The 14519-nt window shown below is 54.2% G+C and overlaps 6 protein-coding genes across 6 annotated transcripts; 2 read left to right on the forward strand and 4 right to left on the reverse strand.

Annotated features, from left to right (window-relative positions):
- Nucleotides 1-283: 283 nt before the first annotated feature.
- On the forward strand, nt 284-703 carry PG985_000028 (uncharacterized protein; the record flags this gene model as incomplete). The annotated part of the gene is made up of 2 exons (XM_066819797.1): nt 284-320; nt 390-703. The coding sequence occupies 2 exons, from the start codon at nt 284-286 to the stop codon at nt 701-703; spliced, it is 351 nt and encodes a 116-aa protein (XP_066690676.1).
- Nucleotides 704-726: 23 nt separating this feature from the next.
- Nucleotides 727-1227, forward strand: PG985_000029 (uncharacterized protein; the record flags this gene model as incomplete). The annotated part of the gene is made up of 1 exon (XM_066819798.1): nt 727-1227. One exon carries the CDS (start codon nt 727-729, stop codon nt 1225-1227), a length of 501 nt encoding a protein of 166 aa, XP_066690677.1.
- A 3529-nt stretch (nt 1228-4756) lies between these two features.
- Nucleotides 4757-6303, reverse strand: PG985_000030 (glucan endo-1-6-glucosidase BGN16.3; the record flags this gene model as incomplete). Its single annotated transcript, XM_066819799.1, has 2 exons — nt 4757-5299; nt 5368-6303. 2 exons carry the CDS (start codon nt 6301-6303, stop codon nt 4757-4759), a joined length of 1479 nt encoding a protein of 492 aa, XP_066690678.1.
- Nucleotides 6304-7966: 1663 nt separating this feature from the next.
- Nucleotides 7967-8701, reverse strand: PG985_000031 (uncharacterized protein; the record flags this gene model as incomplete). The annotated part of the gene is made up of 2 exons (XM_066819800.1): nt 7967-8207; nt 8304-8701. 2 exons carry the CDS (start codon nt 8699-8701, stop codon nt 7967-7969), a joined length of 639 nt encoding a protein of 212 aa, XP_066690679.1.
- Nucleotides 8702-10748: 2047 nt separating this feature from the next.
- PG985_000032 (uncharacterized protein) lies at nt 10749-11985 on the reverse strand (the record flags this gene model as incomplete). Its single annotated transcript, XM_066819801.1, has 2 exons — nt 10749-11293; nt 11346-11985. The coding sequence occupies 2 exons, from the start codon at nt 11983-11985 to the stop codon at nt 10749-10751; spliced, it is 1185 nt and encodes a 394-aa protein (XP_066690680.1).
- Nucleotides 11986-13511: 1526 nt separating this feature from the next.
- Nucleotides 13512-14312, reverse strand: PG985_000033 (ubiquitin-conjugating enzyme; the record flags this gene model as incomplete). Its single annotated transcript, XM_066819802.1, has 1 exon — nt 13512-14312. The coding sequence occupies one exon, from the start codon at nt 14310-14312 to the stop codon at nt 13512-13514; it is 801 nt and encodes a 266-aa protein (XP_066690681.1).
- Between the last annotated feature and the right edge of the window lie 207 nt (nt 14313-14519).

Consider the following 14519-nt stretch of genomic DNA (forward strand, 5'->3'; position numbering starts at 1 on the left):
TCCTATTGGACGGACACACTAAAGCAAACACAAGAACCGGGGGGCGAGAGGCCGAGCCGGAGATACGAGGGTGTGACGCCTCCTCCCTTACCTTGTTGGGCGGCGATCGTGCAATGCATAAATACCTGAGGTATTGGGCTTGAGGTCTTTTGATTGATTCCGCTGAACATATCTGCTCAGAATTGTGTTCGGATTGACTTCTGTACTTGACGACAGACCTACATGTCTTGAACACATCTTAGTAACTACTCATAACACTTAAGCCACTACCATCACTGCCACAATGGCATCCAACAAGGAGATCGTCTTCGTCACTGGCGGTATGGCTACCTCTCAATCTCTAGAGTGATATAAATGATATAGCCCTCTAACATGCCAATGACACACAGGCAACACCGGCCTAGGCTACGAAATCGTCAAGGCCCTCTACCAGTCCCCGCGCGCCTACGACATCATCATCGGCAGCCGCACCGTCTCCAAGGGCGAAGACGCCATCGCCACCCTCCAGAAGGAGATTCCCCAACCCGGCGGCGGCAGCGGCACCTCGACGCTGAGCGTGCAGCAGGCGGACCTCGAGTCGGACGCCTCGCTCGAGCGGGCCGTCGAGGCCATCGCCGCCCAGCACGGCGGCCGCCTCGACGTCCTCATCAACAACGGCGGCGCCAGCTTCGACAACGACATCGCGCCCCGGGGCCGGGGATGAGCGTGCGCGAGGCGTTTAATGCTATGTGGGATGTTAATGTCAGCGGGACGCACGTGCTGACGCAGCTGGCGGCGCCCCTGCTGCTCAAATCCGGATCGGAGGGCGGCAACCCGCGGCTGCTGTTCGTGACGTCGGGGACCTCGACCCTGGCCGAGACGGAGGATTTCGACACGCCCATGGGCCGGCGGCTGAACGCGAGCCCGGCCGCGGGGTGGCCCAAGAAGAGCACGGCCGGGGAGGGGGCCGGGACGATGTCGATTACGGGGTACCGGTCGGCCAAGACGGGGCTGAACATGCTGATGCGGGAGTGGGCTCGGATCCTGCGGAACGACGGGGTGAAAGTCTGGGCCGTGAGCCCCGGGTTCCTGGCGACGGGGCTCGCGGGGGTCGGGGCCGAGAAGCTGAAAGCGGCGGGGGCCTTGGACCCGTCCGTGGGGGGCGAGACGGTGCGGCAGGTGGTCGAGGGGAAGCGGGACGGGGAGGTGGGGAAGGTGGTAAGGCGGGATGTGGTGCAGCCTTGGTGAGATGGTGTCTTACACAGTCAGACTTACGATGTAATGTGTATGGAGAAAGGCTACGGGTGAATCGTGATGAAGAAAAGCTCAATGGGGAGTGGACTAGTCACGTCAGGTTTGCTGAACGAAAGCTACATTCACTGTTTCCTCTCTGACTTATTAGGCTCCTTTCTTACTGGCTATGTTTCCGCCCATAAGCCTACTTGAATTCCCGTTTCTCATGAGATGGGCAATATCTCGTTGAGTATATTTGGTGACGCCTGGTTGTAATCTGGGTATTCGAGCTCCATAATCTCCAGTATAGGAAGGCGGTCACAGTGGGTATGACAAGCTCTTGGCAACCTATAGCTGTGTTACTCTACGCTGTTTGGAAGCAACGTCCTATGTGAAATAAGAGATACCCACGCCTTTGCATAACTGAGATACCCATTGGGTCTGTGATGTTGCCTTTTGAAAAGCAGTTGGACCATGCAGTTAGGTAAGTATCACTTGTTTGGCGAACAGTTTTGTTCTCCCGGACTTGTCGGGTGTGCAAACAGAGTTCCATAAGAAGAACTGGAGATATACCCGTTCTTATCTAGATGCCGTTTCCGAGTAGTGACTAGCCCAGATATTTACATGAACTTTTCATCACAACCGGTCAACTTACTAGAGTGGGGACATTGAAATGGAGTCCGCAGCAGGCGTGTCGAAACGGCTTCGAACAAGTCCACGAGATAGCATACTGGCAGTACAATGTACGCGTAGATGTATGATCCAAGCAAAAGCTTCATGGGGTTTTATGAACTACTCTGGGCTACGCCCCAAAGATGAGCGTTGACTGATGTGGCCGGCTGGAAACGTTAACCAACACCCTCCTCCTGGCGCCCTCTTGCTGTCTCCGAATTCAGATCGGGGTCACATAAGACATGTGAAAGGACCTTATGTGATATCCTGCCCGTGGTGCTCCTTGATTTCGGCGGTGTAACCAGGGGACCAAGTTTGCGGCGAGATCATCTATGTACATTCGGTATCGGATAAAGTCTTGACTACCTGATGTATTACAAGCAAGTTAGCTCAAGTCGCCCTCTACAAGATCGCCAATACTGCTGTATCCATGAGCGGTTGGTCTGAAGAAGCTTCCGGTGCCAAAACATGCCAGACCCCTCGGAGCCTAGAAGCTTGATCGAGGCGATGCCCTCAACCAGGGCCCGGCAATTATCGGTAAGCCTGACGTTCTCGGCTGGGAGGGAGCGGTAGCCGGGCTTAGAGTACGTGCTGATGAGTTCGAATGGGGAGGCGCTGGCGCCGGCGGCCAAAAGAGTGAGAGTGGTGAAGGCCACCGTTACTTCGATATTGATGGCACTTTGCGGTGATGTATTTGAGAGGAGGGCAGCTGTGGTGCTAGTGCAGGCAGGCGAAGGTAGGTAGGTTATAAGGAGGAGCATCCAAGATTGTTACCATGATGCTTATCTGGTCTGATCTGAGCAATAGTACTGCCGTTGGTGTGAAGAAGTCTAACTTGGTCTAGTCCTGGGCTACATACTCCAACGAAAATATCCGGGAGAGGGACCCGGCGAGCCAGTGCGATTTGGTTAATTTCACAGGGTGTTTTTGAGGTACGAGCCGGCCTCCATGCCCGATGGCTGACATTTTTCGGGTAATGAGCTTGCACTGGAAGTGGTAGTGTTAGACCTCTAAAGTACTTTGGCCAATACGGGCAAATCTGTCACAAATATCACTCCACGTAAGCGGTTGGAGGGAGACTACAAAATCTCATGATGAGGTGGTTTTCAACGCCCCTTGGCAGATCCCGCGTCTTTGGCATGCTGCTGATACCTGCCAGAGCCACCAGTGCTGTGCACCACCATCTTTTGGAAAGACGAAGCCATGTTGGTTCCCTATTTGCGGTGCGGCACAGGTGGGAATCTACGGGCTCAACAGCTTTCTTCCCTATAATTGATGTTTCCAGGTGTTAAGGTGCATGCCGTGGACACTGGAGCATGGATGGAGGAGTTGCCTATTGACATTCACACAGTGTGTAGCTTTGATTATCGAGGACTGATCAGTCATTACCTGAAATAATATGGCAAAACGCTCCGGATTCACACAAGACTGCTCTCTCCAGAAACGGCAGATCTTTCTGTCTCTCTCCGATGACACATATATAGGCAAATATGCATGCTGGCGTTCAGTCCAAATACCTGGTTGACAACACTTTCGTGGGGAAAACTAGCAAACCCGGTAACCAGGACCACCCGAATGTGAAAAGAAAGGCGGCAAGAAAGAACTTGCTTATGGTGAAATGCCTTTCCACTTTCGTTCTGGAAACAGCCGCACAGTTCTTTAAGTTCATCATGCCCCGTGAAGGTGATCCTTAGTCAAAGCTCAACCCCTATCCTCACGGTCTGAATTTGCTATCGCGAGCCAGCTTGCAAGCGGGAGGTGTTGCTGAGGAAAGCCCTAATTCAGATACCGAGGTTCCCCGGCTCCATGACGAAGGCATGGACCAAGACAAGTTCTGCAAAGAGAGGATAGCCGGCGTTCAAGCCATAAAAGACGGGTCCTGCTCAACCCAGACGCCGGCACTCGGTCGTGAGAAAGCTCAAGTTCGCCAGGAGGTAGGTGAGCATCTCCCGCTTTGTTGATATTTCTGCCACAATATGATCCGAGTATAGGAGTCTGCATGACAATACTGTGGTAGTCGCATGTGTCGGGGTGCGGTCAGGTCGATGCTCCGGGCGGGAAAAAGGGAAGCTTCGGTCTGGCATATAGAAAGGCAGGCCTTGCCGACGGAGTATACCAGCTGCATTTCCCTCTGCTAGAGGGTGGCGGCCGGGAACCAGGAGGTGAACAGCCGTTTCCTCCACTTCTCACAACGCAAGAAGAAATCCAGCCAATCCTTTGTCATGCATGCGAGCGTCGAATCTTCGTCCCGCAGTCTGATGCAGGCAGCATGCAGGACTCTATTGGCAAAGATTCTGTCTTGTCCTTGCTCCTTTTCCAGATCGTTGTCTGGTCTGCAGCAAAAAGACAAAAAGAGAAACTCATGATTCGGCTGGGGCTCGATCCCAGGACCTTCAGTGTGTTAGACTGACGTGATAACCAACTACACCACCAAACCAGTGATTATTTGTTTGTTGAGAAGTTGGCGACGAATGGGGCTCTATATGTCGGTGGATCGCCTGGACAAGACTGGGAAAATAAGCCAGCGGGCGGTCGTTGGCGACATGGTCGGCGCCGGGTCGCTAAGCACCCACCTCACCCATTCATCTCAATCGTTCTCGTGGAAGAGATGTTGACTCGGGAAAGTGGAACCGTTTTGATGATTGTATGTGTGCCATCCGCTTGTGAAATTCCAGATGCTCCTAGAGAAGACCAAGAATCATGGCCACACTCAAGCATGGGACAAAGTAACGAAGCGGAGAAGCGACGCGGATCTCGCGGACGGCCGAGTCACTTTGAGCAGAGACATCATCGAGCGGACTATGTAAAAATGGTTTGATTTTAAAAACTATGTACAGCCTAGAAGAAGAAGAAGAAGCGAATAGGGGCAGGCTTACGGCAAGACCCAGGTGACAACGCTGTTGGCGAGGATCTTCCCGCTCCACTGCTCGCCCTTACTGGTGGTGTTGACGTCGAGGGTGAGGTAGACGTCGTTGCCGAACGTGTTCTCGACGACGACAGTGCGGGTGCCGTCGGGGTTGGCCGAGGCGACGGACTGGATGCCCGCGCCGCCGTCGTAGGTGTAGCTGCCGGTCCCTGCGAGGACGGTGGCGCCGCGGGGCATGTAGCGCGAGTACTGGGCCAGCATGTAGTAGTCGACGGTGAAGCTGTAGGATTTGGCGGCGGTGTCGACCACCACCAGACCGCGGCAGGTATCGCAGCCGCCCAGGTAGGGCCCGTCGTTGGTGTCGGTGCCGAGGGTCCAGGCCAGGCTGCCCTTGGCCCAGTTCTGCAGGGGGCCGACGGTGAAGCTGCTGGCCTGGTGCCACGGCGTGGATTTGGACGAGGTCCAGCACTCGGTCATGTACTGCGCCGCGCCGGGGTTCTTGGCGTGGAAGTCGCTGAGGACGGACCACTTGTTGTCGGTGGCGTAGCACTGGGGATGTGGATGTTAGTGATGGCAATGGTAGTCGTGGATGCAGGCACAGTTCAGGAACTACTTACGTGCCAGGCGACGGTGTCGACAAAGTCCTTGGCCGTGTCCAGGACCGTCTGGGGGTACGAGGGCTGGTCGGTGTTGTGGTCGTAGGCCCAGACGCTGGTCTTGAGCCCGGCCTTCTTGAGCGCGGGCCCGACGTTGTCGCGGATCAGCTTGCCCGACTCGTCGGCGTAGACGTACATGGTGGGCATGCCCGCCTGCGAGTTGAGCGGCTCGTTCTGCAGCGTGATGGCGTCGACGGGCGCGCCCTTGGCCGCGTACGCCTCGAGGTACTTGACGAAGTACTGGGCGTACTCGTCCGCGTAGGCGTGGTCCAGGTTGTTCTGCTCCGTCCCGCCCATCAGCTTGCGGTCCAGCTGCATCCACGCCGGCGGCGCCCACGGCGAGCCCAGGATCGTGAGCTCCGGCTTCAGCTTCTTCATCTCGGCCAGCATCTCGGCCATGGCGTTGCCGCGGTCGCCCAGCCCGAACTGGGCCAGCGTCTTGTCCTCCACGTTGCCGTCCGTGTCGTCGTACGTGTACGCCGGCAGCGCCGACAGGTCCGAGGCGCCAATCGTGTGCCTCAGCAGGGCGAAGTCGGCGCCCTCGGGCGTCATGAGCTCGCGCAGCAGCTTCGCGCGGTCCTCGGCGGAAAGGGCGTTGATGACGGAGACGGTGGCGTCGGTCACGGCCGCGCCGAAGCCCGTGATCTGCTGCCGGCGGCCCGCGGGCGTGTCGTCGACGCTGAGCTTCCACGTCGAGGCGCCGCTGGGCGGGGAGGGGCCGGCGCCCTTGACGGGGGCGTCGACGGCGCTCAGCTTGTACTTGCCGTCCGAGGAGGAGGCGAAGGCCTTGGCGCCGCTCTGCTGGCGGGAGTCCAGATTGTGAGATGTGCATGCGCCGGGCGCGGCGGCGATGCAGGCCGCGTTGAGGGCCCAGAGGGCCAGGGTAGAGGATCGCATCCTTGTTTTCAGAGGTAACCGGGAAAGGAGGTCAGGGAGAGGTTTACCAAAGGAATGACAGGCAGAATGAACGAACTTCAAGTGTAGTCACTTAAGAGCCTGGTCAAGAGAAGGTACACAAAGTCCATGGCGGCAGGAAGTGGACCATATATACTAGGTAAACAAAGTTAGTCGTTGCGTACACCCCGGAAAGGAGCTGAAAAAGAATCCAAGGCGAGGGCGCTGTAGTAAGACCTAGGGCGATGGATCGGCAAACCCCCTTCATCCCGGCTCCTAATCTCCGCCCGCAGTCCGCCTCTCAATTGGGCTTGGGGCGACAGTAAGCTGGGCTGGGGAAGGCAATCGCTCGATCTCAAATCTCCAGGCTCAATCCAGATGTGGGCTCGTGCATTTCTCACTCTTCATGCTCCTTCTTCTTCGTACGTAAACCTCGCTGTAAAGAAATGCCAATTCAGACAGGACACCCCGATTGACAAGATGTGTTGATGAAGAGAAGAAAGCGGCTGCAGAGATGGGCCAAGCCGCGTTCAATGATGTCAAAACCCGCTGGGGATCGGCGGCGGCGTCCGCCCTATCGAGGATGCGGCTAGAGGCGACAGGCTAGCAAAAGCAGTGACCCCTGTCTAATAATAGAACTCCTCATCACGTTAGCTGAGACGAGACATGCATATCTGATCCGATCCTAGCTCTGGCGTGGCATTTTCTTGAGCGCGGCATAAGGCCAGAAGAAATATATCGTGACCGTCGGCAGAAATTGCAATATCCTCACCCATTTACCACAATAACACCCCGGGTTCTTGCGATAATGAGATATCCTGGGTCAATAATCACGCTTGCAGGACTTCTATTATTAGCACACATCTGTGCAGCATTGGCGGCTTTTGCGCCAAGAAAGCCCTCCAATCTCCTCAGACCATATGTCTCTTGCTCTCGTGTAAATGGCCGTCCCGAGAACAGCATCATGGAGTATATAGTCCCCTCCACGCCTTGTGCACTGGAACCATCAATAAGCCATGGCGCGATGACGGAGTGGTTAGTGCACCTTACGATCCCATATCCACCTGGCCACCTTATCTAACCCCTTATCCATAGGTTAACGTGATTGACTCGAACTGGCGATATCAATTTCCTTCGGGAGCGCAGGTTCGAATCCTGCTCGCGTCGCATTACTTTTTTTGCCTTTCAGGGATAATGCCATACCCATGAAGCCCATGTCCAGACACGGGGAGTCTTGCTAGATGGGATGCATATCAGTTATGTACCAGGAGACTAAGAACAGTATAGACCAGCCCAGTGCGTCGTAGTGCATCTCTTCACCTCAGCTCCCCTGACGTTGAACGAGACAAAACAACAACAATTATTCTAGAATCAGACCTGCTGCACCATGAGCCAAGCCTAGAGAAATCTCAAGTCAACAGGTGCTTGCGTGTGTGAAATCCAGCAAATCAGCCGAGTCCCCAAACCGTGCATGCAAGTCTGACAATGCAAGCAGCAGACATCCGACTACCACTAGAATTCGACTGTATCTAAGTATGCTTCTAAAAAGCCCCTAGGCCTGCGCCAAACAACAGTTATTATTGGCCCCAGGTTTCCAGACGCCCTTGATTCTAATGGTGGTACGCACCCTCCCTGCCCGTCAAGCTCACTTTTCGGGCCTCCAATTTCAGTCACCAATAATGCCCTGCCAGCCGCGTGTGAGCTCAAAGGAAGTCCAATCGTCATCCGTCCGAACCTCCTTCTCCGAATCCACCTCCATGGCATCGACACCGCCGCCGTCGGCAGACCAGTGCTTCTCGTTCGTTTGTTCTCGGTCGGGGAAGAAAACATGAAGTTTCTCAGCAAATATCTTCTGTACGGCGTACTCGGCAGCGGTCCTGGAGCTGGGGCCGGGCGTGGTGGCAGCACTGTAGGGTAGGAGAAGAGAGAACGATGTTAGTCATCATCAATCTTAGGGGGGAACGAGACCAGGAAAAGAAAAAGAAAAGAAAAGCAGAACCTACTACTTGTACCGAATCTCCTCCGCAATCGCCCCGGCGACCTCGACCTGCGCCTTCCGACCTAGCTCGACCCAGGCTGTGCCGGGCAGGCTGTCCCGGGCCATCTTGACGGCGCGGCTGCGCTTGACGCGGGTCCGCTCCCGGTCCTTGGAGGCGGCGTCCATGTTGGCGTAGTCTTCTCGGCGCTTGATATTGACGGCCGAGCTGGAGAGCTTCTTGCCGCTGCTGCTGTTGTTGTTTCCGCTGCCTTCGTCGTCATTGTGGTCTTGCTGCTGCTCGCCAGTGTTGCGGCTGTTGTTGTCGTTGATCATGGTGGCGGGGGGAGTGGGAGCGAGGACGGCCTTGTATTGGCCCTTGCCCTTGCCCTTGCTCTTGATTTTGCTGGTTTTCGAAGGAGCCATGTTGTTGGCTGCTCGTCCTTGTAAGCTGCGGTGCAAGGTGCAAGGTTCATATGTTGGGCAATTTGTGTACGTGTAGTCGTACGTCTGTACGTTCGTTCACGTTCGTTCGGAGACCTTCTTTTCCCAAGCCAGTCCGGCCGCTACTGGATCGCTGGATATCTTGCGAGAAAACAACTCCTTACAATCATGAACGAATTTCGGGGTCATGGGCCAAGCTGGTCTTAAGTTGGCTGACAGGACAGTCGGCCAGGGGAGACACTTATTAGGCGTAGGTCAGCCTGTGATGCCCACACACTGACTGCCGTATGGTCTCATAAAGACTGGTTGGTATTCGCACAAGGGATTAGGAGGGCGCTCCTTTTCAAGGAGCATCCTTTCTATCCGGTGAACCGCGCCGAAAAAAAAAAGGGAAGGGACGCGTAACGCGAAAAGCGTGACGCGTGAGCTTCTCTGAATAAAAACCATTTTGCAGAGCCTTCACGAGGCAGTCACGAATGGAACTCATAAAGAGGCACACAAGCTCTGTTGTTGTACACTGGATTGGTCCCTCGTTCTTTCCTTTTCATAGTATGGCCAGCCCTTGCCAGATGAATATCAAGGAATCCGCCAGCCCCTTATTCTCCTGTGCTAAATCTCCTTCAAGCATCCTGCACTTGAGTACACCACGAGCCGAATCAAGCAAACCACAGATATCAACAAGGGAAGGCTTCAATGCTTGCTGTTGTTGCTTCCCCCTTCTTTTTCAGGCTCTAGTATCTTACCAAGATGCATGAATACCTACAAATTGAGGCGGGGCCTTTCAATTGCTAATGGCAAAGCCGATTACTAGTGGCCATGAACAGCTTTGTTGTATCACAAACTGCAAATCCAAAGTGAAATTTCCTACGATAAAGTCCACCTTTGGCATTGATGGATGTGCATGTAAAACTCATCCTGTCCTATTCGAGCGGCTACAATGTACCCATTAGATGAGGATGTAACCACATTCGAATAAACCGCATAGTTGTGGCTGATGAGGACAGCATCGTCATGGACTGCCACCGATTGTTCCATGTACACCAACAATTTCGTCACTGCCCGCCAATCCATCTCGCCAGTTATCCAGTTGCTCCTAGCTACCCTGTTTTATCGCCGCCAGGTCCCCCAATGCTTAGCCAGAGCTGAGTGCCAATATCACATAGCCACCACACGAATGGAATAAGCAAAGAAATGATACTGCCATCTGTTTTGTCCTACCAGCTATCCCGTTGCTTCCAGCCTTTCATATTCCACTGCTAACAGTTATCCCGATTCTTAGCCAGCCAGTCGTGGGTAGAATAAACAGCAGAATGAACAAACTAGCCAAGTCTCGTCAAAAACGAAGCCTCTGTTGTTACTCCATTTATTTATTCCCCCGTTGTCATCAAAGGCGAGTGGAATAATCGATTTGGATGCTGTCAATGGGCAAGATCGTGGAATAATTAGCTAGATGAACAGTACATCAGCAGGTAAGCAATAGATCAATCAACGGAATAAGTAGTACATCGCGAAGTAGGCAACAGCTTCAGCAACGGAATAGCCAGCGGAGTAGACAACACATTAAAGGAAGAAGCGGTGGAATAATCAATAGATAGACAACACATCCACGGAATAATGAGTGGGATCAACAGGACATTACCAAGTAAGCAACGGATCAAGTAACGGAATAATCAGCGGGATGAACGGTACATCACAAAGCAAGCAACGGAAAGGCCAGCGGAATAAGCAACACCTCAAAGAAAGAAGCAGTGGAATAATCACCAGAAAGACAACAAACCCACGGAATAATCAGCGGGATGAACAGTACATCACGAAGTAGGCAACCGGATAATCAGAGGGATAAGCAGCAACAGGCAACACATCCACGGAATAATCAGTGGAAAAATCAATGCATCAAGGGAATCATCTAGTTCATTATTCTACTTCATTGTTCTCATTCCAGGCAGACACTCGTTGATAAGCTGTCTATGCCAACAGTCACACAGACCGTCGTCCATCAGATTTCCTCCATGTCCATGCCAAGTGCATCTTAGTTAGAAACAGTGCTCTTGGGCGAGGCGCTGCGAGAGCTAGCCAGAAGCTCGCCGGTTCCACTGATGGTATCGGTGAAACGGGTACGCCGGGCTGGAGCTTCCTCCTCATCGTCAGACTGCTGAAAGTGAACGCCTGAACTAGCAGCTTGCTTCACGAGATGCTCGATCTGCTCTTCCTTCAACGGATCGGCCATCCCCTTGACGGCGATCTGCGCGTTCTCGGTGAATCGCAGGTTGCAGCCAGAATGCGATGCATGAGGGGCGTAGTTACGTCCCTCCCAGTGCTGCATGGTGCAGCCCTCCAGCTTGGCAACCAGAGTGGTGATGTTCTCCTTGTAAGTCTCGGCCTTAGGAACAGGGAAGAGGCCAATAGGCATCAGTGAAGAGACAGCAGATCCGATCATCATGGTCTGACACTTCTCGGCGTCATTGCCAGTCTTGCAGTACTTGACGCCGCCCGTCTGGCCAGCGTTGTCGAAGGCGGACTGAATAGCGGCGAGGATCTTTTCAATCGTCTGGGTCCGAATGGCGACGATCTCGTCTGTCTCAAGAGTTAGTGGAAGGTTTAATGAAATGGTAAATACCTAACGTACCGAGAATACCAGCGGGCAGAACGAGGTCCTTAAGCTTTGCGCCGGTAACGTGCTCCAAATCACCGTCGGCGTCAACCTTGGCGGTCATGATGATGTCCTTAACCATCTGTCGGAGGAGCTTGGCGTCGCCGAGCTCCCAGGCAATGTTTGCAGCCTTGAAGTTGACTGCATGGGCGGACTCGTCTTTGTAAAGGTGTGCCAGCGGCTGGATCCAGTTTGAGGCCCAGGGCATGATGAGAGAAGTACAATTGTACTTGGCAGTGAGGGCCGTAACGGCACACAGATCGTCAAGGTCGAGTTCGCGAGGAACCTTGGCAAAGTCGAAGTGACTGATGCGAAGCAGAGTGCCCATGGCCTTGGGATCCACGTCGCCGATGTCCATGGTCACATCAGCATCGCCGACCGACTTCTTCTGACCATCCTTACCGAAGATGACGGCGCGCAGAACATCGGAAGCCGTGGCAAGGTTCATGCTTGAAACCTTGTACAGGTGGGTGCCCTTTGCACTCTTGATCACAATAGTGAGATCGGCAGCGTCATGCAAGATGACCATGGTATCGCTCTCCTCAACGGCAGGCGACACAGGGAGAGGGACAGCGTCGGCCTCTTGGGTAGGAACATTGTTCATCTCGGCAGACATCTTGGCGGATCCGGTACACAGTAATGACTGACAATTGATGGGTGTTGGATTGGGTTGACCTAGTCAAACAGTGGTGAGAGGATGCTTTTTTTTCTTTCCGCAGGTGTTGTTTGCGTTGCAGGTGGGAGCAGCAATATGAAATGAAAAATTGGCAGAAGGGCAGAGGATGTGGGAGACTGCGAGGGAAGGCGCGTTCCAGCAGGCCAATTCGTGTGTGATGGACTTGGACTTGTGTGGATGGTGGGTGGTGAGGGAAGTGGAAGGGCAGGCAAGCAACCACGGGAAAATTTGTGAATTTGTGAACAGAAAAAAGAGACCAAAGGAATAATTACTTACCTTCTGCAGGTGACTTGAGCAGATCAGATGAATGACACGAATCTTTCCAGTGTTGGTGGCAGGAGATGCGTGCAAGTTGGTTGTCAACAGTCGAAGGGAAGTGAGGTTGACACAAGTGGGAAGGAAGCTGTTGGTGCAAGTGGGGGAAAAGGTAAGGCACCAGGAAATAATTGATGGCAGTTCCTAAATCAGGCAGGTTAGGAAAGTGGCCGCAAATGAAAAGTTACTCCAGAAGGTGGTTGTTCCAGTACAGGTGCTTCGGCGTGCTGGCACTTTGTTGACAACGGGATAATCAACCTGCTCCAGGCACCTGTAAGCTGGAAAAGTCCCCACTTGTAGGTCCTGTACTGAATAACCTCTAGAATGTGAACGGAATAATAGGAAGGTGGGCACCTATCCTGCCCAGTGGAATGATCTGGTGCTCCAGTGTAGGGAATGTGTACATACCTGTGTTGCTCCCACACTGATCGATGGGAGATGTTGTTGGATGACTGCCCACTAGACCAAGCCCGTTGCTGAAAAGGAAATAACACTTTGCAGCTGTGGGATGACCAAGTTCCTGCTAGACTGATGTATTTTCAGGACAATTATTCCAGATTGCTGTACAACAGAAAATGAGGAGTGGTTGATGGAACAAGTCTGGCCAACCTGGGTGCTCTTGAGTGGCTCCACGGACGAGAAGCCGAATAACCACATGCAGGCCACACCCAAGAAACTGACTGGTAGTTACCTAAATTGGCGATCAGCATCGACAAGCTGTACAAGTAAGTAGGTAGACTAACCTCGTCCTGCTCTGGAACTTGCTTGCACTTCCTCGTGATCAGCAAGTCTCATCACCCATGCCTTAATGGCAGAGTGTTGTCGAGAGAAGATGAGACGTACAAGCACTATTTATGTCGCCGTCACTGCGGCTGCCATACATTCACAGTCCATACATTCAATCCAAAGCACTTGGTGAACAATTCAATCATGCATAGCAATCCATATATTTTGTTTAAGGAGGCCATGACCTAAACAACGCCTAATAATGATACAGCAGGAGTAGCCCGGGCCACCATCGTCACCTTACTACTTAGAAGACCGATGGATGACTGCTGCCGCCCTGAAAAGAGAATTAAAAAGGGAACGCTGCGCTGTGTACCTCCCGTATGCTACCTATGTGCTGCTGCCAAGTAAAAACACTCTCCAGCTCAGAGCGATCCCGACTGGTTCTCCCCCTCGGAGCCCAGCCACCGGGCCAGGGCAGTGTACACGAGAATGACGCCGATGCCTATTATCCACTTGTTGCGCAGCCAGCTGCGGCCGGCCGCGTCGCGCCGCTGCACCACGGCGTCCACCACCGCCTGCGTCTGACCACCACTGCCGGCCGCGATGCCCAAACCAGGAGGCCCGCAGCTGGCGGCGGCGGCCGACTGGCCCGTAGCCGCGTCGACCTTGTGCTCCGCCATCCACTTCCAGTTCTCCTTGTCGACCTCGGGCCACTCGGCGCGGAACTTGGCGCCGCCGTCGCCCGCCTTCACGTTGCCCTTGCCGGCGCCCTTCTGGCTGCCGCCGCTCGTCGAGTTCCACCAGCGCGACCGGGCGGCCAGGAACTTGCGCTCGCGCTCCGTGCTCGAGACGGACCCCGTCGTCATCTCCTCGGACGTCATGAAGGACAGCAGCGCCACCAGGATCGTCGAGACCTCCCAGGCCGGGTTGAAGGACTTGGGGTGGAAGTCGGAGATGGACAGGCACAGGCGCGTCGAGGGTTGGAACCGGCCCGAGGGCGTGTGCATGCGGATGGCGGGCGGGGCGAAGGGGTAGTTGGAGGGGAAGATGAGCGTGCCCCAGTACTGGCCGCCGTAGTAGGGGGTCTCCTCGGGCCCCGTGATGATGTAGTGCCACTCGAGGATGTTGCTGTCGGACGGGTGCGCCTCGATGTAGGGGGGCGGGTTCTGGGAGATGGACTTGTATTCCCGCGTCAGCCGCTTGTGCGCTGCCTTGCTAGCCATGATGGCGGTTGTGGTTCAAGGCCGGTAGGTGTGGTTTCAGTTCGGTTTGTCCGTATTGAAGGGGGGCTTTGTGTCGATTTGACGTTGCGACGTTTGTTTTGCGACTTTTGTTGGGAAGATGTCGAGTGCGAAAAAGATGTAGTAGTAGGTAGGCTCAACCTTTTGGATTTTCGGGGGCCAAAGGGGGTGATGCCGGCAGGCGTGGGA

This window comes from Apiospora marii (genome assembly GCF_038362585.1).
Source record: "Apiospora marii strain CBS 49790 chromosome Unknown utg000001l_segment0_segment0, whole genome shotgun sequence".
In the NCBI taxonomy this organism is placed as follows: Eukaryota; Fungi; Ascomycota; class Sordariomycetes; order Amphisphaeriales; family Apiosporaceae; genus Apiospora; species Apiospora marii.